Genomic DNA, 25,527 nt, shown 5'->3' with positions numbered 1-25,527 from the left:
CGCATATCACGCGGCGCAACTTCGACTCTGGGGGTTGAGTCCATACAAGCCGGTGGCGTCCGCTCAAAATCAGATCGACTGCCCTCAACAGAATCGATGTCGTAGACACCTCGATTGGTGCTCCACAAGACCGGCGCCATACGGCCAACGCAGGGGGGGGGGGGGTTATTGTTTGTCGGAGTCGGGAGTCAAATTGTGGTCACTGGGAGGTTACCGGTGGGAGGTGCGTGGCCACCACGTCCCCGCGGATTTTGGATCAAGTCAAATATTCGCTGGCATGGTTTATTCCCTCTGTGTGCCGTGTGGCCTGGCTGTCGAGAGCCGATTAACATAAATCCCGGATTAGTTTTCCACCCGGGTGACACTGAAAGAGGCCAGCTCCTCTCCCCCCCTGCCCCCCCCGTAATAAACTCTTGGCGAACGTGGCGTATACCAGGTCTCACGGTGGCTAGGAGATGTTAACTCCATCGCCTGTGTACAGGAGGTCGTGGGTCGATCCCAACCCTGACGCCTGCTACATACTTGGAGTTTGCGTGTCTCTCTCTCCGTGGTCGCGTGGAATTTCCTCCGGGTCGTCCGGGTTTTCCCCTCCACATTTAGAATCAACATCACTACGCGTTTAGAGTGATTTGGCGACTGCTATAAATTTCCACGTGATGATGATGATGATAAGCCGCCAACTTTGTTGAGCTCTCGTTTATGGCCAGGTCGCTTCTGAAAAAGAGCTACCTGGCTCAGTGGGCGCCTTACTTGGTAAAATAAAAAATAGTTTTAGTAGTTTAGAGTGCGCTGATTGCGACGATTGTTCATGCTCATTAACTTTCGTCAAAGGCGTTTCACCGTTTGCTCCGTCCGTCTGTGTGTGTGTCTGGAATGGGTTGGTGGGTGTGGGAGGAGGGGGTGGTCACGATAGCTCTGGCGAAGTCCATCCGATCTGAGATGAAACTCTGGTGGCAAGTTTGCGTCGCTAGCGAGGACCCAGCCTAAGAGGAACCCGGACACATTCACCGTGGGGGGGTCACTCTCGTAGAGGTGGTCGGACCTGCACGCTGCTCTCGTGCAAAGTTGAACGATTCTGGCTCATCGCCTGATGAAGCTGGTTGTAATATCCAGCGACGCATCACGCTTCGAATTGCAAACGTTGCCGAGGGTTTGTAAATGTTGCGGGGTTTTTACTCTCCCAACACACCACTTAGTGCTGTAGTAGCAACTAAACGGCGCGTTTTGTTTACTTGACAAACCTTACTGCGGTTGGCCGTGTCGGGCGGTGGCGGGCGGCGGGGTTGACGATGCGTTCATACTCACGCGATCCAACTCGACAAACAAAAAGACCTTCGTCATGTCGCGGTGGCTGTGGCGATGGTGGCTGTGGTGGCGGTGGCTGTGGCGATGGTACCTGTGGTGGCGGTGGCGATGGTAGGTACGGCGTGTGCCTGATCGGCGTGCGGCGCGACGGGGGCTCCACGCGTCTCAACCCGGGCCAGCGCCACCTGCTCTCCGCCGCCGACATCTGCTTCTACATCAGCATCACCAAGGAGGAGAACTCGGCGCTCTTCGTCCGGCACGCCGGCGGCGGCGCCAACAAGGCGGGGGGCCCTGGCCCCGCGGGCAACGCGCCCAACGGGCACCTATCCGGGCACCCGTTGGGCCACCCGACCGGGCCACCCCGTGAGAGCGACAGCAGGGAGTTTGCCGCCACGATCGGTGAGGCGACGCGGTTGGGATCGTCGGTGGGGGACGGTGATTGTTGGATGGCGGTGAGGGGGTCTGAGTGGGGTGGGGGGGCGGTTGTCTAAACTCGAATGTGGATTGGGCACTTTAACAAACTAGTCGAGAGTTGAGAATCGTGGTTTGTTAATTGTTGTTGTTGTTTTTTGCGATCATGATCGCTTTACCCAGGAAAGCCCCACCGAGTCTCAAGACTCTTTGGTCAGGAGGGTGCTGCTCACGTGTTTCGCAGTAGGGAGGGCGGAGGCGACGATGTTGCCACTGCTGCTGCTGCTGGGTGTAATCATAAGGGGCGCCACGGCGGCTATGAGATGTTCACTACCTCGCCTGGTATGCAGGGGGTCTAGGGTGCAATCCCGACCCTGTCGCCTGCTGTATATTTGGAGTTTGCGTGTCTCTCTCTCTCATCATCATCACGGTGGCTATGAGATGTTCACTACCTCGCCTGGTATGCAGGGGGTCTAGGGTGCAATCCCGACCCTGTCGCCTGCTGTATATTTGGAGTTTGCGTGTCTCTCTCTCTCATCATCATCACGGTGGCTATGAGATGTTCACTACCTCGCCTGGTATGCAGCGGGTCTAGGGTGCAATCCCGACCCTGTCGCCTGCTGTATATTTGGAGTTTGCGTGTCTCTCTCTCTCATCATCATCACGGTGGCTATGAGATGTTCACTACCTCGCCTGGTATGCAGGGGGTCTAGGGTGCAATCCCGACCCTGTCGCCTGCTGTATATTTGGAGTTTGCGTGTCTGTCTCTCTCATCATCATCACGGTGGCTATGAGATGTTCACTACCTCGCCTGGTATGCAGGGGGTCTAGCGTGCAATCCCGACCCTGTCGCCTGCTGTATATTTGGAGTTTGCGTGTCTCTCTCTCTCATCATCATCACGGTGGCTATGAGATGTTCACTACCTCGCCTGGTATGCAGGGGGTCTAGCGTGCAATCCCGACCCTGTCGCCTGCTGTATATTTGGAGTTTGCGTGTCTCTCTCTCTCATCATCATCACGGTGGCTATGAGATGTTCACTACCTCGCCTGGTATGCAGGGGGTCTAGGGTGCAATCCCGACCCTGTCGCCTGCTGTATATTTGGAGTTTGCGTGTCTCTCTCTCTCATCATCATCACGGTGGCTATGAGATGTTCACTACCTCGCCTGGTATGCAGGGGGTCTAGCGTGCAATCCCGACCCTGTCGCCTGCTGTATATTTGGAGTTTGCGTGTCTCTCTCTCTCATCATCATCACGGTGGCTATGAGATGTTCACTACCTCGCCTGGTATGCAGGGGGTCTAGCGTGCAATCCCGACCCTGTCGCCTGCTGTATATTTGGAGTTTGCGTGTCTCTCTCTCTCATCATCATCACGGTGGCTATGAGATGTTCACTACCTCGCCTGGTATGCAGGGGGTCTAGGGTGCAATCCCGACCCTGTCGCCTGCTGTATATTTGGAGTTTGCGTGTCTCTCTCTCTCATCATCATCACGGTGGCTATGAGATGTTCACTACCTCGCCTGGTATGCAGGGGGTCTAGCGTGCAATCCCGACCCTGTCGCCTGCTGTATATTTGGAGTTTGCGTGTCTCTCTCTCTCATCATCATCACGGTGGCTATGAGATGTTCACTACCTCGCCTGGTATGCAGGGGGTCTAGCGTGCAATCCCGACCCTGTCGCCTGCTGTATATTTGGAGTTTGCGTGTCTCTCTCTCTCATCATCATCACGGTGGCTATGAGATGTTCACTACCTCGCCTGGTATGCAGGGGGTCTAGCGTGCAATCCCGACCCTGTCGCCTGCTGTATATTTGGAGTTTGCGTGTCTCTCTCTCTCATCATCATCACGGTGGCTATGAGATGTTCACTACCTCGCCTGGTATGCAGGGGGTCTAGGGTGCAATCCCGACCCTATCGCCTGCTGTATATTTGGAGTTTGCGTGTCTCTCTCTCTCATCATCATCACGGTGGCTATGAGATGTTCACTACCTCGCCTGGTATGCAGGGGGTCTAGCGTGCAATCCCGACCCTGTCGCCTGCTGTATATTTGGAGTTTGCGTGTCTCTCTCTCTCATCATCATCACGGTGGCTATGAGATGTTCACTACCTCGCCTGGTATGCAGCGGGTCTAGGGTGCAATCCCGACCCTGTCGCCTGCTGTATATTTGGAGTTTGCGTGTCTCTCTCTCTCATCATCATCACGGTGGCTATGAGATGTTAACTACCTCGCCTGGTATGCAGGGGGTCTAGGGTGCAATCCCGACCCTGTCGCCTGCTGTATATTTGGAGTTTGCGTGTCTCTCTCTCTCATCATCATCACGGTGGCTATGAGATGTTCACTACCTCGCCTGGTATGCAGGGGGTCTAGGGTGCAATCCCGACCCTGTCGCCTGCTGTATATTTGGAGTTTGCGTGTCTCTCTCTCTCATCATCATCACGGTGGCTATGAGATGTTCACTACCTCGCCTGGTATGCAGGGGGTCTAGCGTGCAATCCCGACCCTGTCGCCTGCTGTATATTTGGAGTTTGCGTGTCTCTCTCTCTCATCATCATCACGGTGGCTATGAGATGTTCACTACCTCGCCTGGTATGCAGCGGGTCTAGGGTGCAATCCCGACCCTGTCGCCTGCTGTATATTTGGAGTTTGCGTGTCTCTCTCTCTCATCATCATCACGGTGGCTATGAGATGTTCACTACCTCGCCTGGTATGCAGGGGGTCTAGCGTGCAATCCCGACCCTGTCGCCTGCTGTATATTTGGAGTTTGCGTGTCTCTCTCTCTCATCATCATCACGGTGGCTATGAGATGTTCACTACCTCGCCTGGTATGCAGCGGGTCTAGGGTGCAATCCCGACCCTGTCGCCTGCTGTATATTTGGAGTTTGCGTGTCTCTCTCTCTCATCATCATCACGGTGGCTATGAGATGTTAACTACCTCGCCTGGTATGCAGGGGGTCTAGGGTGCAATCCCGACCCTGTCGCCTGCTGTATATTTGGAGTTTGCGTGTCTCTCTCTCTCATCATCATCACGGTGGCTATGAGATGTTCACTACCTCGCCTGGTATGCAGGGGGTCTAGGGTGCAATCCCGACCCTGTCGCCTGCTGTATATTTGGAGTTTGCGTGTCTCTCTCTCTCATCATCATCACGGTGGCTATGAGATGTTCACTACCTCGCCTGGTATGCAGCGGGTCTAGGGTGCAATCCCGACCCTGTCGCCTGCTGTATATTTGGAGTTTGCGTGTCTCTCTCTCTCATCATCATCACGGTGGCTATGAGATGTTCACTACCTCGCCTGGTATGCAGGGGGTCTAGGGTGCAATCCCGACCCTGTCGCCTGCTGTATATTTGGAGTTTGCGTGTCTCTCTCTCTCATCATCATCACGGTGGCTATGAGATGTTAACTACCTCGCCTGGTATGCAGGGGGTCTAGGGTGCAATCCCGACCCTGTCGCCTGCTGTATATTTGGAGTTTGCGTGTCTCTCTCTCTCATCATCATCACGGTGGCTATGAGATGTTAACTACCTCGCCTGGTATGCAGGGGGTCTAGGGTGCAATCCCGACCCTGTCGCCTGCTGTATATTTGGAGTTTGCGTGTCTCTCTCTCTCATCATCATCACGGTGGCTATGAGATGTTAACTACCTCGCCTGGTATGCAGGGGGTCTAGGGTGCAATCCCGACCCTGTCGCCTGCTGTATATTTGGAGTTTGCGTGTCTCTCTCTCTCATCATCATCACGGTGGCTATGAGATGTTAACTACCTCGCCTGGTATGCAGGGGGTCTAGGGTGCAATCCCGACCCTGTCGCCTGCTGTATATTTGGAGTTTGCGTGTCTCTCTCTCTCATCATCATCACGGTGGCTATGAGATGTTAACTACCTCGCCTGGTATGCAGGGGGTCTAGCGTGCAATCCCGACCCTGTCGCCTGCTGTATATTTGGAGTTTGCGTTCCTCTCGCTCATCATCACGGTGGCTATGAGATGTTAACTACCTCGCCTGGTATGCAGGGGGTCTAGGGTGCAATCCCGACCCTGTCGCCTGCTGTATATTTGGAGTTTGCGTGTCTCTCTCTCTCATCATCATCACGGTGGCTATGAGATGTTAACTACCTCGCCTGGTATGCAGGGGGTCTAGCGTGCAATCCCGACCCTGTCGCCTGCTGTATATTTGGAGTTTGCGTGTCTCTCTCTCTCATCATCATCACGGTGGCTATGAGATGTTAACTACCTCGCCTGGTATGCAGGGGGTCTAGGGTGCAATCCCGACCCTGTCGCCTGCTGTATATTTGGGGTTTGCGTTCCTCTCGCTCATCATCACGGTGGCTATGAGATGTTAACTACCTCGCCTGGTATGCAGGGGGTCTAGGGTGCAATCCCGACCCTGTCGCCTGCTGTATATTTGGAGTTTGCGTGTCTCTCTCTCTCATCATCATCACGGTGGCTATGAGATGTTAACTACCTCGCCTGGTATGCAGGGGGTCTAGCGTGCAATCCCGACCCTGTCGCCTGCTGTATATTTGGAGTTTGCGTTCCTCTCGCTCATCATCACGGTGGCTATGAGATGTTAACTACCTCGCCTGGTATGCAGGGGGTCTAGGGTGCAATCCCGACCCTGTCGCCTGCTGTATATTTGGAGTTTGCGTGTCTCTCTCTCTCATCATCATCACGGTGGCTATGAGATGTTAACTACCTCGCCTGGTATGCAGGGGGTCTAGCGTGCAATCCCGACCCTGTCGCCTGCTGTATATTTGGAGTTTGCGTGTCTCTCTCTCTCATCATCATCACGGTGGCTATGAGATGTTAACTACCTCGCCTGGTATGCAGGGGGTCTAGCGTGCAATCCCGACCCTGTCGCCTGCTGTATATTTGGAGTTTGCGTGTCTCTCTCTCTCATCATCATCACGGTGGCTATGAGATGTTAACTACCTCGCCTGGTATGCAGGGGGTCTAGGGTGCAATCCCGACCCTGTCGCCTGCTGTATATTTGGGGTTTGCGTTCCTCTCGCTCATCATCACGGTGGCTATGCGATGTTAACTACCTCGCCCGGTATACAGGAGGTCGTGGGTTCGATCCTGACCCTGATGCCTGCTGCTGTATATTTGGAGTTTGCGTGTCTCTCTCTCTCTCTCTTTCATTATCATCATCACGGTGGCTAGGAGATGTTAACTATCTCGCCTGGTATACAGGAGGTCGTGGGTTCGATCCCGACCCTCACGCCCGCTGCTGCTGTATATTTGGAGTTTGCGTGCCTCTCTCCCCTTTGGTCACGTGGATTTTTTCCTGGGTCCTCCAGTTTGTTCCTCCACATTTGTAAACATGCGTTTAGAGTATTTGGCTGCAATGCATTTCCAGAAGATGAGCCACTTCGTTGAGCTATCATTTGTGGCCATGGTCATTTTTGGTCAGAGATATCGAGCGCAGTGGGTATTACCTGGTTAAACCAAATTATTTTTTATATTTCTAGTCAGTTTTATTAACACGTCCGGGCACAAAAGTGTTTCATCATGCGCATTCGTATGCGCGCGTGCGATTCTGACCACGTTGGTTTTTTTTGGTGGTGGTGGTGGCGGCGGCATCATTCGCCGGCCGCGCTCCGACCGTGCGCCTCGCCCAGGCTCCGTGTCGCTGGACCTGCGGACCCTCATGGAGCGCCGCTGCTCGTCCTCGTCGGCCGGCCACGCCGTGGGGCCGTGTGGCCCTGGGGGGGCCGCCGGGCCCGGCGGCATCTGGATGTCCATGTCGGAGGGCCGCCGCTGCTCCATCGCCCCGGTGCTCGAGCTGCCCGACCCCAACGGAGCCGAGCTGCCCTCTGACCTTCTGGAGGACGACGAGGAGGACGACGACGCGATGACCTGCGATGACGAGGACTCTCCGGGCACCGCGTGAGATGTCGCGCGTCGGCGTCGTTGTCATCATCGTCGTTGTCATCATCATCGTTTCCACGACCTCCTGTATAGTTGATATCCAGCCACCGCGGCGTCTTCATGAGAACCAATTAACTATATAACCAGTTTTAATGAGGACCAGTTAATTCCATAACTAGTATTAATTATATTCTTGGTTCTTTCGGAAAAGTCACGTAGAAGGGAAATAATAAAATAATACAAGTATTAAAATTTGTATTGTTATTTTATTAGTCACGAAATCTTTAAATCAAATATTAGTATTAATTAGTCTTGATTTAAAGCTTTCGTGACTGCAGGGATTCATATTCTTGGTTCTTTCGGAAAAGTCACGTAGAAGGGGAATAATAAAAATAATAAAAATAAAACCGAGCTGTCAGAAAGACAGCTCGGTTTCTTCACCTGAGGACGGCTGCTTGCGTTGTGGCCGATGTTTTGACACCCCCCTCCCCTTCAGTGGAGGTGATATTACGTACAAAAAATAAATACGATTTAGGTTCGCGGTTTCGATTCCAAGCGACCGCCCTGGTTAGTACTGCGGTGTGTGCGAGTCAACTGTGAAAACACCGCCGCCGCCACCACCACCACCACGACTGCTCATCATCATCCCCGTGCCACCCGACGTTCAGGATTCACGTTTGTGAATCCCAATTTGCTCAATTGGGATTTCACACTCAGCGGCGGCAGCGGCAGCCGTCACAATCATCGCCCCCTGCCGGCGGACGAACGTCCCAGGGGCCACTCTTGCCAACGTCTCACGACGTTTCACCATGTATGTCGCTGTGCATGTGCGTATGTTGAATTTCTTCCGCACCGTACGTAGCCAACCGTGCTAATCGGAGTGATGCGGGGGAAGGACAACACACGAAGCACAAAAAGCAGTTCTAAAGAATTGCGTTCTCAATCTAAGATAAATTATTTGTACAAAATACATCAACTCGAACGTCAACTCCAACCGACCACTGCGTTGCCGTTTCCCCGCCACGCAACCCAGCCCTGAGCCGCTCGTTCACGCTGCGATCCGATCCCCTTGCCACCCACCCAACCCCGTAGGTGGATCAAGGGTTACCCCATGAGCTTCCCCTACATCGGCAGCTCCCCCACCCTGTGCCACCTCCTGCTGGGCAAGGTGCCGCCCTGCTGCCTGCGCCTCGACCAGGTGCGGCGGCCCCCTCCCCTTCATCCCCCCATGCCACCCCCCCTCACTCGCGCTTTCACTCCCTTACACCCACCCTCCCTCTTTCCCTCCCCCGCTCCCTCCTCCCCTCCCTTCCTCCAATACCTCCCTCTTCTCTCCCTCCCTCCCCCCATACCTCCCTCTTTTCCTCACTTCCCCCTCCCTCCCTCCCTCTCCCCCCCCCTCCCTGAGCGTGCGACACGAGGGTTGGTGAGGACATTTATAAACGCGCAACTTTCACAACTTAGGTTCTCACACGTGGGCTCTTCGTAAACGCTTCTGTCTTGCATTCGCTACTGGACTCGTTGAATGTCTGTGAAGAGTCTCGAACATCGCGCAGCGGCGGTGAGTTGGTGGGCGAGTAGGTGAGTGGGTGGGTGAGTGGGTGGGTGAGTAGGTGAGTGGGTGGGTGAGTGGGTGGGTGAGTAGGTGAGTGGGTGGGTGAGTAGGTGGGTGAGTAGGTGAGTGGGTGTGTGAGTGAGTGGGTGAGTGGGTGAGTAGCTGAGTGGGTGGGTGAGTAGGTGAGCGGGTGGGTGAGTAAAGTGGCCCCTTGGGATAGAGTCATCATTAGGGGAAAGAATGGTGATCCAATCTCCGACCTCCAGGAGCAGGTTTGCAAATTTGCTGAGTATTTCTGAGGAATTGGGGGAGGGGAAATCCCTCAGCCTGGAAAACATCATGGTGCAAAGTGGGGATGACCCTGCCATGTTTTGAGTATGTACTTAAGGCCAGGGGTCGCCAACCCCCGGGCCGCGGACCGGTACTGGTCCGCGGCCTGTTAGGAACCGGGCCGCACAGCAGCAGGAGGTGAGAGCGGTGAGTCCGCACGTGGCCCGCCCCCGTTGTTTTATTCACCACTTCCATCCGCGCCTCTTTCTCGCACTGCACACTTGTCTCAGTCACAGTTTTGGTAAGTCCACAAGCTAACCCCTAGCCAAAATGAGTGAAAAACAAACACAAGCTAACCCCTAGCCAAAATGAGTGAAAAACAAACGCAAGCTAACCCCTAGCCATAATGAGTAAAAAACAAACACAAGCTAACCCCTAGCCAAAATGAGTAAAAAACAAACACAAGCTAACCCCTAGCCAAAATGAGTGAAAAACAAACACAAGCTAACCCCTAGCCAAAATGAGTGAAAAACAAACACAAGCTAACCCCTAGCCAAAATGAGTGAAAAACAAACACAAGCTAACCCCTAGCCAAAATGAGTGAAAAACAAACACAAGCTAACCCCTAGCCAAAATGAGTGAAAAACAAACACAAGCTAACCCCTAGCCAAAATGAGTGAAAAACAAACACAAGCTAACCCCTAGCCAAAATGAGTGAAAAACAAACACAAGCTAACCCCTAGCCAAAATGAGTGAAAAACAAACACAAGCTAACCCCTAGCCAAAATGAGTGAAAAACAAACACAAGCTAACCCCTAGCCAAAATGAGTGAAAAACAAACACAAGCTAACCCCTAGCCAAAATGAGTGAAAAACAAACACAAGCTAACCCCTAGCCAAAATGAGTGAAAAACAAACACAAGCTAACCCCTAGCCAAAATGAGTGAAAAACAAACACAAGCTAACCCCTAGCCAAAATGAGTGAAAAACAAACACAAGCTAACCCCTAGCCAAAATGAGTGAAAAACAAACACAAGCTAACCCCTAGCCAAAATGAGTGAAAAACAAACACAAGCTAACCCCTAGCCAAAATGAGTGAAAAACAAACACAAGCTAACCCCTAGCCAAAATGAGTGAAAAACAAACACAAGCTAACCCCTAGCCAAAATAAGTGAAAAACAAACACAAGCTAACCCCTAGCCAAAATGAGTGAAAAACAAACGTCGCTGAAGAGCTTCTTTGAAAAGGGGGAAAGACCCAATGATGACCCCCCCCTCATCCCGGTCCGTGAAAAAATTGTCTTCCACGAAACCGGTCCCTGGTGCCAAAAAGGTTGGAGACCGCTGCATAAGGTGATCCAGAGTCTGAGACCAGGAAAGGCACCGGGCAGAGATGATCTCCCAAGCGTTCGTGCACAGACTCCCCTAAAATACATCATAATAAGTCTGGACCGCTGGATGGGTCCACAGGATTGGAAGGATGCCCTGGTGGTCCCCCTCTTTAAGAAGGGGGGCTGCACAGACTGTAACACACATACACACACGTGTGTATGTGTGTGTGTGTCTATGAATTCGGGGAGTGGTAGCATAGCGGTTGGCGCTCTGTGCTACGAACCTGGCGACTCGGGTTCGATTCCCACTCACGGCCAACACCGCTTATCTAAACTAGTCCTGGGCCTCCCCCAGGTCGACCTGCTACAATGTGTAAACATCGCCACTGGGAAGACAAAGGCGGCCGGGCGTGGTACTGGCCACCCACCTCCGCATGTGCCATGCCGAACTTCATTGGTGCTCGCTGACAGCACTTGCCCCAACAGTCTGTTCACGGCTATGCGCACAGCCTGTAACCCCAATCATTTGTTCAATTGGCCGCCAGTGCGGGTGATGAGGAATGGCTGGTGTGCGATTCGGCCGCGTTTCCCCTTTTTTGTGTCGCACGATCAGACCGCGGCTCACGCCGAGGTCCAGCCGAAATGATGAAGTCGCCACTCATTGCGCCCGCAAAAAATTAACCGCAACTGCCTCCCTGATCTCGTCAAGGAGCTATAAACCCATCACCACGCGAACTCTGGCGATGCTCGCAGCTTTTGGCCATCGAACGAAGACAGCGGCGGTTTGCCGCTGCATCGCGCGGCGCTTCGGGATGCGCTTCTGTGGCCGTCTGGAACGCCTCTTAGGAGGCCGCTGAGAGCTGTGGCACTTTAAATCAGCATTTAGATTGACGAAATCCATTTCCTTAAAGCCGCTTCTTGTTGTGTGTTCGTTTGTTCGTCCTTGCCCCGCACCTCCCGATTAGCGCGGCCGGCTACGTACGGCGCAAAAGAAGTTCAATATACGTACATACAAAATGTGCAGTTATACAAAAAAAAACTACTCGTGGCAGGCTCGTGTCGAGTGAACTTCAGTCAAAGAACATTGAAGCGAATATCTCTACTCCTATTCAAAGCACGACAGTGGTTAGTGCAACCGCACTACGAACCTGCGAGACCCGAGTTCGATTCCCTGGCCAGGGCTAATATCGGTGGTGATCATCTCAGCGGGTCCCGGGCCTCCTCTCGGTGAACTCATCCCGAACCGAGTTACATTCTGCGAAAGAAGTTCAGTGCACGTACACCGCGGGGCGGGGGGTGGTGTAGCGATGACGTTCATCCGTAGCATTTCTGTCACGCTGACCTTTTCCGCGTTGCTCTCTGTGCTGCTCTCTGTGTTGCTCTCTGTGCTGCTCTCTGTGTTGCTCTCTGTGCTGCTCTCTGTGTTGCTCTCTGTGTTGCTCTCTGCGCTGCTCTCTGTGTTGCTCTCTGCGCTGCTCTCTGTGTTGCTCTCTGTGTTGCTCTCTGCGCTGCTCTCTGTGTTGCTCTCTGCGTTGCTCTCTGTGTTGCTCTCTGCGTTGCTCTCTGTGCTGCTCTCTGCGTTGCTCTCTGTGTTGCTCTCTGTGTTGCTCTCTGTGTTGCTCTCTGTGCTGCTCTCTGTGTTGCTCTCTGCGTTGCTCTCTGTGTTGCTCTCTGCGTTGCTCTCTGTGTTGCTCTCTGTGCTGCTCTCTGTGCTGCTCTCTGTGTTGCTCTCTGTGCTGCTCTCTGTGTTGCTCTCTGCGTTGCTCTCTGTGTTGCTCTCTGTGCTGCTCTCTGTGTTGCTCTCTGTGTTGCTCTCTGTGTTGCTCTCTGTGCTGCTCTCTGTGTTGCTCTCTGTGCTGCTCTCTGTGCTGCTCTCTGTGCTGTTCTCTGCGTTGCTCTCTGTGTTGCTCTCTGCGTTGCTCTCTGTGTTGCTCTCTGCGTTGCTCTCTGTGCTGCTCTCTGTGTTGCTCTCTGCGTTGCTCTCTGTGTTGCTCTCTGTGCTGCTCTCTGTGTTGCTCTCTGCGTTGCTCTCTGCGTTGCTCTCTGTGCTGCTCTCTGTGCTGCTCTCTGCGTTGCTCTCTGTGTTGCTCTCTGCGTTGCTCTCTGTGTTGCTCTCTGTGTTGCTCTCTGTGTTGCTCTCTGTGTTGCTCTCTGTGTTGCTCTCTGCGTTGCTCTCTGTGCTGCTCTCTGTGCTGCTCTCTGCGTTGCTCTCTGTGTTGCTCTCTGCGTTGCTCTCTGTGTTGCTCTCTGTGTTGCTCTCTGTGCTGCTCTCTGTGCTGCTCTCTGCGTTGCTCTCTGTGTTGCTCTCTGCGTTGCTCTCTGTGTTGCTCTCTGTGTTGCTCTCTGTGTTGCTCTCTGTGTTGCTCTCTGCGTTGCTCTCTGCGTTGCTCTCTGCGTTGCTCTCTGTGCTGCTCTCTGTGCTGCTCTCTGCGTTGCTCTCTGTGTTGCTCTCTGCGTTGCTCTCTGCGTTGCTCTCTGTGTTGCTCTCTGTGTTGCTCTCTGTGTTGCTCTCTGCGTTGCTCTCTGTGTTGCTCTCTGCGTTGCTCTCTGCGCTGCTCTCTGTGCTGCTCTCTGCGTTGCTCTCTGTGTTGCTCTCTGCGTTGCTCTCTGTGTTCCTCTCTGTGCTGCTCTCTGTGTTGCTCTCTGTGTTGCTCTCTGTGTTGCTCTCTGTGTTGCTCTCTGTGCTGCTCTCTGTGTTGCTTTCTGTGCTGCTCTCTGTGCTGCTCTCTGTGTTGCTCTCTGTGCTGCTCTCTGTGCTGCTCTCTGTGCTGCTCTCTGTGCTGCTCTCTGTGTTGCTTTCTGTGTTGCTCTCTGTGTTGCTCTCTGTGTTGCTCTCTGTGCTGCTCTCTGTGTTGCTCTCTGTGTTGCTCTCTGTGTTGCTCTCTGTGTTGCTCTCTGTGCTGCTCTCTGTGTTGCTCTCTGTGTTGCTCTCTGTGTTGCTCTCTGTGTTGCTCTCTGTGCTGCTCTCTGTGTTGCTCTCTGTGTTGCTCTCTGCGCTGCTCTCTGCGCTGCTCTCTGCGCTGCTCTCTGTGCTGCTCTCTGTGCTGCTCTCTGTGTTGCTCTCTGTGCTGCTCTCTGTGTTGCTCTCTGTGTTGCTCTCTGTGCTGCTCTCTGTGTTGCTTTCTGTGCTGCTCTCTGTGCTGCTCTCTGTGCTGCTCTCTGTGTTGCTCTCTGTGTTGCTCTCTGTGCTGCTCTCTGTGCTGCTCTCTGTGTTGCTCTCTGTGTTGCTCTCTGTGCTGCTCTCTGTGTTGCTTTCTGTGCTGCTCTCTGTGTTGCTCTCTGTGCTGCTCTCTGTGTTGCTCTCTGTGTTGCTCTCTGTGCTGCTCTCTGTGCTGCTGTCTGTGTTGCTCTCTGTGCTGCTCTCTGTGTTGCTCTCTGTGCTGCTCTCTGTGTTGCTCTCTGTGTTGCTCTCTGTGCTGCTCTCTGTGTTGCTTTCTGTGCTGCTCTCTGTGTTGCTCTCTGTGCTGCTCTCTGTGCTGCTCTCTGTGTTGCTCTCTGTGCTGCTCTCTGTGCTGCTGTCTGTGTTGCTCTCTGTGCTGCTCTCTGTGTTGCTCTCTGTGCTGCTCTCTGTGTTGCTCTCTGTGCTGCTCTCTGTGCTGCTCTCTGTGTTGCTCTCTGTGCTGCTCTCTGTGCTGCTCTCTGTGTTGCTCTCTGTGCTGCTCTCTGTGTTGCTCTCTGTGTTGCTCTCTGTGCTGCTCTCTGTGTTGCTTTCTGTGCTGCTCTCTGTGCTGCTCTCTGTGCTGCTCTCTGTGCTGCTCTCTGTGTTGCTTTCTGTGCTGCTCTCTGTGCTGCTCTCTGTGCTGCTCTCTGTGCTGCTCTCTGTGCTGCTCTCTGTGCTGCTCTCTGCGCTGCTCTCTGCGCTGCTCTCTGTGTTGCTCTCTGCGCTGCTCTCTGCGCTGCTCTCTGTGTTGCTCTCTGTGCTGCTCTCTGTGCTGCTCTCTGTGTTGCTCTCTGTGCTGCTCTCTGTGTTGCTCTCTGTGCTGCTCTCTGTGTTGCTCTCTGTGTTGCTCTCTGCGTTGCTCTCTGCGCTGCTCTCTGTGCTGCTCTCTGTGCTGCTCTCTGTGCTGCTCTCTGTGTTGCTCTCTGCGTTGCTCTCTGTGCTGCTCTCTGTGCTGCTCTCTGTGTTGCTCTCTGCGCTGCTCTCTGCGTTGCTCTCTGCGTTGCTCTCTGCGCTGCTCTCTGTGCTGCTCTCTGTGCTGCTCTCTGTGCTGCTCTCTGTGTTGCTCTCTGTGTTGCTCTCTGTGCTGCTCTCTGTGCTGCTCTCTGTGTTGCTCTCTGCGTTGCTCTCTGTGCTGCTCTCTGTGCTGCTCTCTGTGCTGCTCTCTGTGTTGCTCTCTGCGCTGCTCTCTGCGTTGCTCTCTGCGTTGCTCTCTGTGCTGCTCTCTGTGCTGCTCTCTGTGCTGCTCTCTGTGTTGCTCTCTGTGTTGCTCTCTGCGCTGCTCTCTGTGTTGCTCTCTGCGTTGCTCTCTGTGCTGCTCTCTGTGCTGCTCTCTGCGTTGCTCTCTGCGTTGCTCTCTGTGTTGCTCTCTGTGCTGCTCTCTGTGTTGCTCTCTGTGTTGCTCTCTGCGTTGCTCTCTGTGCTGCTCTCTGTGCTGCTCTCTGTGTTGCTCTCTGCGCTGCTCTCTGCGTTGCTCTCTGCGTTGCTCTCTGCGTTGCTCTCTGTGCTGCTCTCTGTGCTGCTCTCTGCGTTGCTCTCTGTGCTGCTCTCTGTGCTGCTCTCTGTGTTGCTCTCTGCGCTGCTCTCTGCGCTGCTCTCTGCGTTGCTCTCTGCATTGCTCTCTGCGTTGCTCTCTGTGCTGCTCTCTGTGCTGCTCTCTGCGTTGCTCTCTGCGTTGCTCTCTGTGCTGCTCTCTGTGTTGCTCTCTGTGCTGCTCTCTGTGCTGCTCTCTGTGTTGCTCTCTGTGCTGCTCTCTGTGTTGCTCTCTGCGTTGCTCTCTGTGCTGCTCTCTGTGCTGCTCTCTGTGTTGCTCTCTGTGTTGCTCTTTGCGCTGCTCTCTGTGTTGCTCTCTGCGTTGCTCTCTGTGTTGCTCTCTGTGTTGCTCTCTGTGTTGCTCTCTGCGTTGCTCTCTGTGTTGCTCTCTGCGTTGCTCTCTGCGCTGCTCTCTGTGTTGCTCTCTGCGTTGCTCTCTGTGTTGCTCTCTGCGTTGCTCTCTGCGTTGCTCTCTGTGTTGCTCTCTGCGTTGCTCTCTGTGTTGCTCTCTGTGTTGCTCTCTGCGTTGCTCTCTGCGTTGCTCTCCGTGTTGCTCTCTGTGTTGCTCTCTGTGTTGCTCTCTGCGCTGCTCTCTGTGTTGCTCTCTGTGTTGCTCTCTGTGTTGCTCTCTGTGTTGCTCTCTGTGTTGCTCTCTGCGCTGCTCTCTGTGTTGCTCTCTGCGTTGCTCTCTGTGTTGCTCTCTGCGTTGCTCTCTGTGTTGCTCTCTGTGTTGCTCTCTGCGCTGCGCTCTGTGTTGCTCTCTGCGTTGCTCTCTGTGTTGCTCTCTGTGTTGCTCTCTGCGCTGCTCTCTGCGTTGCTCTCTGCGTTGCTCTCTGCGTTGCTCTCTGTGTTGCTCTCTGTGTTGCTCTCTGCGTTGCTCTCTGCGCTGATCTCTGTTTTGCTCTCTGTGCTGCTCTCTGTGCTGCTCTCTGCGTTGCTCTCTGTGCTGCTCTCTGTGTTGCTCTCTGCGTTGCTCTCTGCGTTGCTCTCTGTGTTGCTCTCTGTGCTGCTCTCTGTGTTGCTCTCTGCGTTGCTCTCTGTGCTGCTCTCTGCGTTGCTCTCTGTGCTGCTCTCTGCGTTGCTCTCTGTGTTGCTCTCTGTGCTGCTCTCTGTGCTGCTCTCTGCGTTGCTCTCTGTGCTGCTCTCTGCGTTGCTCTCTGTGTTGCTCTCTGCGTTGCTCTCTGTGCTGCTCTCTGCGTTGCTCTCTGTGCTGCTCTCTGCGTTGCTCTCTGCGTTGCTCTCTGCGTTGCTCTCTGTGCTGCTCTCTGCGTTGCTCTCTGCGTTGCTCTCTGCGTTAATCTCTGTGTTGCTCTCTGTGTTGCTCTCTGTGTTGCTCTCTGTGCTGCTCTCTGTGTTGCTCTCTGTGTTGCTCTCTGTGCTGCTCTCTGTGTTGCTCTCTGTGTTGCTCTCTGTGCTGCTCTCTGTGTTGCTCTCTGCGTTGCTCTCTGCGCTGCTCTCTGTGTTGCTCTCTGTGCTGCTCTCTGTGCTGCTCTCTGTGTTGCTCTCTGTGTTGCTCTCTGTGCTGCTCTCTGTGTTGCTCTCTGTGTTGCTCTCTGCGTTGCTCTCTGTGCTGCTCTCTGCGTTGCTCTCTGCGTTGCTCTCTGCGCTGCTCTCTGTGCTGCTCTCTGTGCTGCTCTCTGCGCTGCTCTCTGTGTTGCTCTCTGTGTTGCTCTTTGTGTTGCTCTCTGTGTTGCTCTCTGTGCTGCTCTCTGTGCTGCTCTCTGTGCTGCTCTCTGTGCTGCTCTCTGCGCTGCTCTCTGTGTTGCTCTCTGTGTTGCTCTCTGTGTTGCTCTCTGTGCTGCTCTCTGCGCTGCTCTCTGCGTTGCTCTCTGTGTTGCTCTCTGTGTTGCTCTCTGCGTTGCTCTCTGTGCTGCTCTCTGTGTTGCTCTCTGTGCTGCTCTCTGTGCTGCTCTCTGCGCTGCTCTCTGTGTTGCTCTCTGCGTTGCTCTCTGTGCTGCTCTCTGTGTTGCTCTCTGCGTTGCTCTCTGAGCTGCTCTCTGTGTTGCTCTCTGTGCTGCTCTCTGTGCTGCTCTCTGCGCTGCTCTTTGTGTTGCTCTCTGTGCTGCTCTCTGTGCTGCTCTCTGTGCTGCTCTCTGCGCTGCTCTCTGTGTTGCTCTCTGTGTTGCTCTCTGTGCTGCTCTCTGTGTTGCTCTCTGTGCTGCTCTCTGTGCTGCTCTCTGTGCTGCTCTCTGTGCTGCTCTCTGCGTTGCTCTCTGCGTTGCTCTCTGCGTTGCTCTCTGCGTTGCTCTCTGTGCTGCTCTCTGTGTTGCTCTCTGTGTTGCTCTCTGTGTTGCTCTCTGTGTTGCTCTCTGTGCTGCTCTCTGTGTTGCTCTCTGCGTTGCTCTCTGCGCTGCTCTCTGTGCTGCTCTCTGCGTTGCTCTCTGTGTTGCTCTCTGTGTTGCTCTCTGTGCTGCTCTCTGTGCTGCTCTCTGTGTTGCTCTCTGTGCTGCTCTCTGTGTTGCTCTCTGCGCTGCTCTCTGTGCTGCTCTCTGTGTTGCTCTCTGTGTTGCTCTCTGCGCTGCTCTCTGTGTTGCTCTCTGTGCTGCTCTCTGTGCTGCTCTCTGTGTTGCTCTCTGTGTTGCTCTCTGTGCTGCTCTCTGTGTTGCTCTCTGTGTTGCTCTCTGTGCTGCTCTCTGTGCTGCTCTCTGTGCTGCTCTCTGTGTTGCTCTCTGTGTTGCTCTCTGGGTTGCTCTCTGCGCTGCTCTCTGTGTTGCTCTCTGCGCTGCTCTCTGTGTTGCTCTCTGCGCTGCTCTCTGTGATGCTCTCTGTGTTGCTCTCTGCGCTGCTCTCTGTGTTGCTCTCTGTGTTGCTCTCTGTGTTGCTCTCTGCGCTGCTCTCTGTGTTGCTCTCTGTGTTGCTCTCTGCGTTGCTCTCTGCGCTGCTCTCTGTGTTGCTCTCTGTGTTGCTCTCTGCGTTGCTCTCTGCGCTGCTCTCTGTGTTGCTCTCTGTGTTGCTCTCTGCGCTGCTCTCTGCGCTGCTCTCTGTGTTGCTCTCTGTGTTGCTCTCTGTGCTGCTCTCTGTGTTGCTCTCTGTGTTGCTCTCTGCGTTGCTCTCTGCGTTGCTCTCTGCGTTGCTCTCTGTGCTGCTCTCTGTGCTGCTCTCTGTGTTGCTCTCTGTGCTGCTCTCTGTGTTGCTCTCTGTGTTGCTCTCTGTGTTGCTCTCTGCGCTGCTCTCTGCGTTGCTCTCTGTGTTGCTCTCTGTGTTGCTCTCTGTGTTGCTCTCTGTGTTGCTCTCTGTGTTGCTCTCTGCGCTGCTCTCTGCGCTGCTCTCTGTGTTGCTCTCTGTGCTGCTCTCTGTGCTGCTCTCTGTGCTGCTCTCTGTGCTGCTCTCTGCGTTGCTCTCTGCGTTGCTCTCTGCGTTGCTCTCTGTGTTGCTCTCTGTGTTGCTCTCTGTGCTGCTCTCTGTGTTGCTCTCTGTGTTGCTCTCTGTGTTGCTCTCTGTGTTGCTCTCTGTGTTGCTCTCTGTGCTGCTCTCTGTGTTGCTCTCTGCGTTGCTCTCTGCGCTGCTCTCTGTGCTGCTCTCTGCGTTGCTCTCTGTGTTGCTCTCTGTGTTGCTCTCTGTGCTGCTCTCTGTGCTGCTCTCTGTGTTGCTCTCTGTGCTGCTCTCTGTGTTGCTCTCTGCGCTGCTCTCTGTGCTGCTCTCTGTGTTGCTCTCTGTGTTGCTCTCTGCGCTGCTCTCTGTGTTGCTCTCTGTGTTGCTCTCTGCGCTGCTCTCTGTGTTGCTCTCTGTGCTGCTCTCTGTGCTGCTCTCTGTGTTGCTCTCTGTGTTGCTCTCTGTGCTGCTCTCTGTGTTGCTCTCTGTGTTGCTCTCTGTGCTGCTCTCTGTGCTGCTCTCTGTGCTGCTCTCTGTGTTGCTCTCTGTGTTGCTCTCTGCGTTGCTCTCTGCGCTGCTCTCTGTGTTGCTCTCTGCGCTGCTCTCTGTGTTGCTCTCTGCGCTGCTCTCTGTGTTGCTCTCTGTGTTGCTCTCTGCGCTGCTCTCTGTGTTGCTCTCTGTGTTGCTCTCTGTGTTGCTCTCTGCGCTGCTCTCTGTGTTGCTCTCTGTGTTGCTCTCTGCGTTGCTCTCTGCGCTGCTCTCTGTGTTGCTCTCTGTGTTGCTCTCTGTGTTGCTCTCTGCGCTGCTCTCTGTGTTGCTCTCTGTGTTGCTCTCTGCGCTGCTCTCTGTGTTGCTCTCTGTGTTGCTCTCTGTGTTGCTCTCTGCGCTGCTCTCTGTGTTGCTCTCTGTGTTGCTCTCTGTGTTGCTCTCTGTGTTGCTCTCTGCGTTGCTCTCTGTGTTGCTCTCTGCGCTGCTCTCTGTGTTGCTCTCTGTGTTGCTCTCTGTGTTGCTCTCTGCGCTGCTCTCTGCGCTGCTCTCTGTGTTGCTCTCTGTGTTGCTCTCTGTGTTGCTCTCTGTGTTGCTCTCTGTGCTGCTCTCTGTGCTGCTCTCTGTGCTGCTCTCTGTGCTGCTCTCTGTGTTGCTCTCTGTGCTGCTCTCTGTGTTGCTCTCTGTGTTGCTCTCTGTGCTGCTCTCTGTGCTGCTCTCTGTGTTGCTCTCTGTGTTGCTCTCTGCGTTGCTCTCTGTGTTGCTCTCTGTGTTGCTCTCTGTGCTGCTCTCTGTGCTGCTCTCTGTGTTGCTCTCTGCGTTGCTCTCTGTGCTGCTCTCTGTGTTGCTCTCTGCGTTGCTCTCTGCGTTGCTCTCTGTGTTGCTCTCTGTGTTGCTCTCTGTGTTGCTCTCTGCGTTGCTCTCTGTGTTGCTCTCTGTGTTGCTCTCTGTGTTGCTCTCTGTGCTGCTCTCTGTGTTGCTCTCTGCGTTGCTCTCTGTGCTGCTCTCTGTGTTGCTCTCTGCGTTGCTCTCTGTGCTGCTCTCTGTGTTGCTCTCTGTGTTGCTCTCTGTGTTGCTCTCTGTGTTGCTCTCTGCGTTGCTCTCTGTGTTGCTCTCTGTGTTGCTCTCTGCGCTGCTCTCTGCGCTGCTCTCTGTGTTGCTCTCTGCGTTGCTCTCTGTGCTGCTCTCTGTGCTGCTCTCTGTGCTGCTCTCTGTGTTGCTCTCTGCGTTGCTCTCTGCGTTGCTCTCTGTGCTGCTCTCTGTGCTGCTCTCTGCGTTGCTCTCTGTGCTGCTCTCTGTGTTGCTCTCTGTGTTGCTCTCTGTGTTGCTCTCTGTGTTGCTCTCTGCGTTGCTCTCTGTGTTGCTCTCTGTGTTGCTCTCTGCGCTGCTCTCTGCGCTGCTCTGTGTTGCTCTCTGCGTTGCTCTCTGTGTTGCTCTCTGTGCTGCTCTCTGTGCTGCTCTCTGTGTTGCTCTCTGTGTTGCTCTCTGTGTTGCTCTCTGTGCTGCTCTCTGTGTTGCTCTCTGCGTTGCTCTCTGCGCTGCTCTCTGTGTTGCTCTCTGCGTTGCTCTCTGTGCTGCTCTCTGTGTTGCTCTCTGTGTTGCTCTCTGTGTTGCTCTCTGTGTTGCTCTCTGCGTTGCTCTCTGTGTTGCTCTCTGTGTTGCTCTCTGCGCTGCTCTCTGCGCTGCTCTCTGTGTTGCTCTCTGCGTTGCTCTCTGCGCTGCTCTCTGTGCTGCTCTCTGTGCTGCTCTCTGTGTTGCTCTCTGCGTTGCTCTCTGCGTTGCTCTCTGTGCTGCTCTCTGTGTTGCTCTCTGCGTTGCTCTCTGTGCTGCTCTCTGTGTTGCTCTCTGTGTTGCTCTCTGTGTTGCTCTCTGTGTTGCTCTCTGCGTTGCTCTCTGTGTTGCTCTCTGTGTTGCTTTCTGCGCTGCTCTCTGCGCTGCTCTCTGTGTTGCTCTCTGCGTTGCTCTCTGTGTTGCTCTCTGTGCTGCTCTCTGTGCTGCTCTCTGTGTTGCTCTCTGCGTTGCTCTCTGCGTTGCTCTCTGCACTGCTCTCTGTGCTGCTCTCTGTGTTGCTCTCTGCGCTGCTCTCTGTGTTGCTCTCAGCGTTGCTCTCTGTGCTGCTCTCTGTGCTGCTCTCTGTGTTACTCTCTGCGCTGCTCTCTGTGTTGCTCTCTGTGTTGCTCTCTGCGTTGCTCTCTGTGCTGCTCTCTGTGTTGCTCTCTGTGTTGCTCTCTGCGTTGCTCTCTGCGTTGCTCTCTGTGCTGCTCTCTGTGTTGCTCTCTGTGTTGCTTTCTGTGTTGCTCTCTGTGCTGCTCTCTGTGTTGCTCTCTGTGTTGCTATCTGTGTTGCTCTCTGCGTTGCTCTCTGTGCTGCTCTCTGTGTTGCTATCTGTGTTGCTCTCTGTGTTGCTCTCTGCGTTGCTCTCTGCGTTGCTCTCTGTGCTGCTCTCTGTGTTGCTCTCTGTGTTGCTTTCTGTGTTGCTCTCTGTGCTGCTCTCTGTGTTGCTCTCTGTGTTGCTTTCTGTGTTGCTCTCTGCGTTGCTCTCTGTGCTGCTCTCTGTGTTGCTATCTGTGTTGCTCTCTGTGTTGCTCTCTGTGTTGCTCTCTGCGTTGCTCTCTGCGTTGCTCTCTGTGCTGCTCTCTTTGTTGCTCTCTGTGTTGCTCTCTGTGTTGCTCTCTGCGTTGCTCTCTGCGTTGCTCTCTGTGCTGCTCTCTGTGTTGCTCTCTGTGTTGCTTTCTGTGTTGCTCTCTGCGTTGCTCTCTGTGTTGCTCTCTGCGTTGCTCTCTGCGTTGCTCTCTGTGTTGCTCTCTGTGTTGCTCTCTGTGTTGCTCTCTGTGTTGCTCTCTGTGCTGCTCTCTGTGTTGCTCTCTGTGTTGCTTTCTGTGTTGCTCTCTGCGTTGCTCTCTGTGTTGCTCTCTGTGTTGCTCTCTGTGTTGCTCTTTGTGCTGCTCTCTGTGTTGCTCTCTGTGTTGCTCTCTGTGCTGCTCTCTGTGTTGCTTTTTGTGTTGCTCTCTGTGCTGCTCTCTGTGCTGCTCTCTGTGTTGCTCTCTGTGTTGCTCTCTGTGTTGCTCTCTGTGTTGCTTTTTGTGTTGCTCTCTGTGCTGCTCTCTGTGCTGCTCTCTGTGTTGCTCTCTGTGTTGCTCTCTGTGTTGCTCTCTGTGTTGCTTTTTGTGTTGCTCTCTGTGCTGCTCTCTGTGTTGCTCTCTGTGTTGCTCTCTGTGTTGCTCTCTGTGTTGCTTTTTGTGTTGCTCTCTGTGCTGCTCTCTGTGTTGCTCTCTGTGTTGCTCTCTGTGTTGCTTTTTGTGTTGCTCTCTGTGCTGCTCTCTGTGCTGCTCTCTGTGTTGCTCTCTGTGTTGCTCTCTGTGCTGCTCTCTGTGCTGCTCTCTGTGTTGCTCTCTGTGTTGCTCTCTGTGTTGCTCTCTGTGTTGCTCTCTGTGCTGCTCTCTGTGTTGCTTTTTGTGTTGCTCTCTGTGCTGCTCTCTGTGCTGCTCTCTGTGTTGCTCTCTGTGTTGCTCTCTGTGCTGCTCTCTGTGTTGCTTTTTGTGTTGCTCTCTGTGTTGCTCTCTGTGTTGCTCTCTGTGTTGCTCTCTGTGTTGCTCTCTGTGTTGCTCTCTGTGTTGCTCTCTGTGCTGCTCTCTGTGTTGCTCTCTGCGTTGCTCTCTGTGCTGCTCTCTGTGCTGCTCTCTGCGTTGCTCTCTGCGTTGCTCTCTGTGCTGCTCTCTGTGTTGCTCTCTGCGCTGCTCTCTGTGCTGCTCTCTGTGTTGCTCTCTGTGCTGCTCTCTGTGTTGCTCTCTACGTTGCTCTCTACGTTGCTCTCTGCGTTGCTCTCTGCGTTGCTCTCTGTGCTGCTCTCTGTGCTGCTCTCTGCGTTGCTCTCTGTGCTGCTCTCTGTGCTGCTCTGTGCTGCTCTCTGCGCTGCTCTCTGTGTTGCTCTCTGTGCTGCTCTGTGTTGCTCTCTGTGTTGCTCTCTGTGCTGCTCTCTGTGCTGCTCTCTGTGCTGCTCTCTGTGCTGCTCTCTGCGCTGCTCTCTGTGTTGCTCTCTGTGCTGCTCTCTGTGTTGCTCTCTGTGCTGCTCTCTGCGTTGCTCTCTGTGCTGCTCTCTGTGTTGCTCTCTGTGCTGCTCTCTGTGTTGCTCTCTGTGCTGCTCTCTGTGTTGCTCTCTGTGCTGCTCTCTGTGTTGCTCTCTGTGCTGCTCTCTGTGTTGCTCTCTGTGTTGCTCTCTGTGTTGCTCTCTGTGCTGCTCTCTGTGCTGCTCTCTGCGTTGCTCTCTGTGTTGCTCTCTACGTTGCTCTCTGTGCTGCTCTCTGCGTTGCTCTCTGCGTTGCTCTCTGTGCTGCTCTCTGTACTGCTCTCTGCGTTGCTCTCTGTGCTGCTCTCTGTGCTGCTCTCTGCGCTGCTCTCTGTGCTGCTCTCTGTGTTGCTCTCTGTGTTGCTCTCTGTGTTGCTCTCTACGTTGCTCTCTGTGTTGCTCTCTGTGCTGCTCTCTGCGCTGCTCTCTGTGCTGCTCTCTGTGTTGCTCTCTGTGCTGCTCTCTGTGCTGCTCTCTGTGCTGCTCTCTGTGCTGCTCTCTGTGCTGCTCTCTGTGCTGCTCTCTGTGTTGCTCTCTGCGTTGCTCTCTGTGCTGCTCTCTGTGCTGCTCTCTGTGCTGCTCTCTGTGTTGCTCTCTGTGCTGCTCTCTGTGCTGCTCTCTGTGTTGCTCTCTGTGCTGCTCTCTGCGCTGCTCTCTGTGCTGCTCTCTGCGCTGCTCTCTGTGTTGCTCTCTGTGCTGCTCTCTGTGTTGCTCTCTACGCTGCTCTCTGTGCTGCTCTCTGTGTTGCTCTCTGTGTTGCTCTCTGTGCTGCTCTCTGTGTTGCTCTCTGCGCTGCTCTCTGCGCTGCTCTCTGTGTTGCTCTCTGTGCTGCTCTCTGTGTTGCTCTCTGCGCTGCTCTCTGTGCTGCTCTCTGTGTTGCTCTCTGTGTTGCTCTCTGTGCTGCTCTCTGTGTTGCTCTCTACGCTGCTCTCTGTGTTGCTCTCTACGCTGCTCTCTGTGTTGCTCTCTGTGCTGCTCTCTGCGCTGCTCTCTGTGTTGCTCTCTGTGTTGCTCTCTACGCTGCTCTCTGTGTTGCTCTCTGCGCTGCTCTCTGTGCTGCTCTCTGCGCTGCTCTCTGTGCTGCTCTCTGCGCTGCTCTCTGTGCTGCTCTCTGTGCTGCTCTCTGTGCTGCTCTCTGTGTTGCTCTCTACGCTGCTCTCTACGTTGCTCTCTGTGTTGCTCTCTACGCTGCTCTCTGTGTTGCTCTCTACGCTGCTCTCTGTGTTGCTCTCTGCGCTGCTCTCTGTGCTGCTCTCTGCGCTGCTCTCTGTGCTGCTCTCTGTGCTGCTCTCTGTGTTGCTCTCTGTGCTGCTCTCTGCGCTGCTCTCTGTGCTGCTCTCTGCGCTGCTCTCTGTGTTGCTCTCTGTGCTGCTCTCTGTGTTGCTCTCTACGCTGCTCTCTGTGCTGCTCTCTGCGTTGCTCTCTGCGTTGCTCTCTGTGTTGCTCTCTGTGCTGCTCTCTGTGTTGCTCTCTGTGCTGCTCTCTGTGCTGCTCTCTGTGCTGCTCTCTGTGCTGCTCTCTGTGCTGCTCTCTGTGCTGCTCTCTGTGCTGCTCTCTGTGTTGCTCTCTGTGCTGCTCTCTGTGCTGCTCTCTGTGCTGCTCTCTGTGCTGCTCTCTGTGCTGCTCTCTGTGCTGCTCTCTGTGCTGCTCTCTGTGCTGCTCTCTGCGTTGCTCTCTGCGTTGCTCTCTGCGCTGCTCTCTGTGCTGCTCTCTGTGCTGCTCTCTGTGCTGCTCTCTGTGTTGCTCTCTACGTTGCTCTCTGTGCTGCTCTCTGTGCTGCTCTCTGCGTTGCTCTCTGTGTTGCTCTCTGTGCTGCTCTCTGTGCTGCTCTCTGTGCTGCTCTCTGTGCTGCTCTCTGCGTTGCTCTCTGCGTTGCTCTCTGCGCTGCTCTCTGTGCTGCTCTCTGTGTTTCTCTCTGTGCTGCTCTCTGTGCACGTGCGTCAGGCGTGCGAACACAACAGCCACGAAGACGCTCAGGCCTACAACTTCAAGAACAAACTGATCATCGTGTCGGCGGAGACCGCCGGTAACGGCCTCTACAACTTCATCGTGCCTCTCCGGGCCTACTACAGGCCACGCCGCGAGCTCAACCCGATCATCCTCCTGCTCGACAACCCGTGAGCATCGCTGGACGTTTCGCTGATCAAAAATAAAATCGTTCGCATCTGCGGTGGCTTAGAGATGTTAACTACATCGCCGGGTATGCAGGAGGTCGTCGGTTCGATCCCGACTCTGATGCCTGC

The 25,527-nt window shown here is 54.3% G+C and overlaps 1 protein-coding gene across 1 annotated transcript in view; it reads left to right on the top strand.

The window, feature by feature from the left end:
• Positions 1-25,527, top strand: part of LOC144736552 (potassium channel subfamily T member 1-like) — a 68,037-nt gene that overhangs the window by 32,314 nt on the left and 10,196 nt on the right. The window contains exons 17-20 of the mRNA XM_078619102.1: positions 1,421-1,704; positions 7,327-7,594; positions 8,669-8,774; positions 25,229-25,401. Coding sequence (XP_078475228.1) covers positions 1,421-1,704; positions 7,327-7,594; positions 8,669-8,774; positions 25,229-25,401 — 831 coding nt within the window. The remainder of the gene's footprint in view (positions 1-1,420; positions 1,705-7,326; positions 7,595-8,668; positions 8,775-25,228; positions 25,402-25,527) is intronic.

Source organism: Lampetra planeri, chromosome 61 (assembly GCF_965212315.1).
Source record: "Lampetra planeri chromosome 61, kcLamPlan1.2.h2, whole genome shotgun sequence".
In the NCBI taxonomy this organism is placed as follows: Eukaryota; Metazoa; Chordata; class Hyperoartia; order Petromyzontiformes; family Petromyzontidae; genus Lampetra; species Lampetra planeri.
Note: the sequence above shows the minus strand (reverse complement) of the source record. Positions and strands in the feature narration are given on the sequence as shown.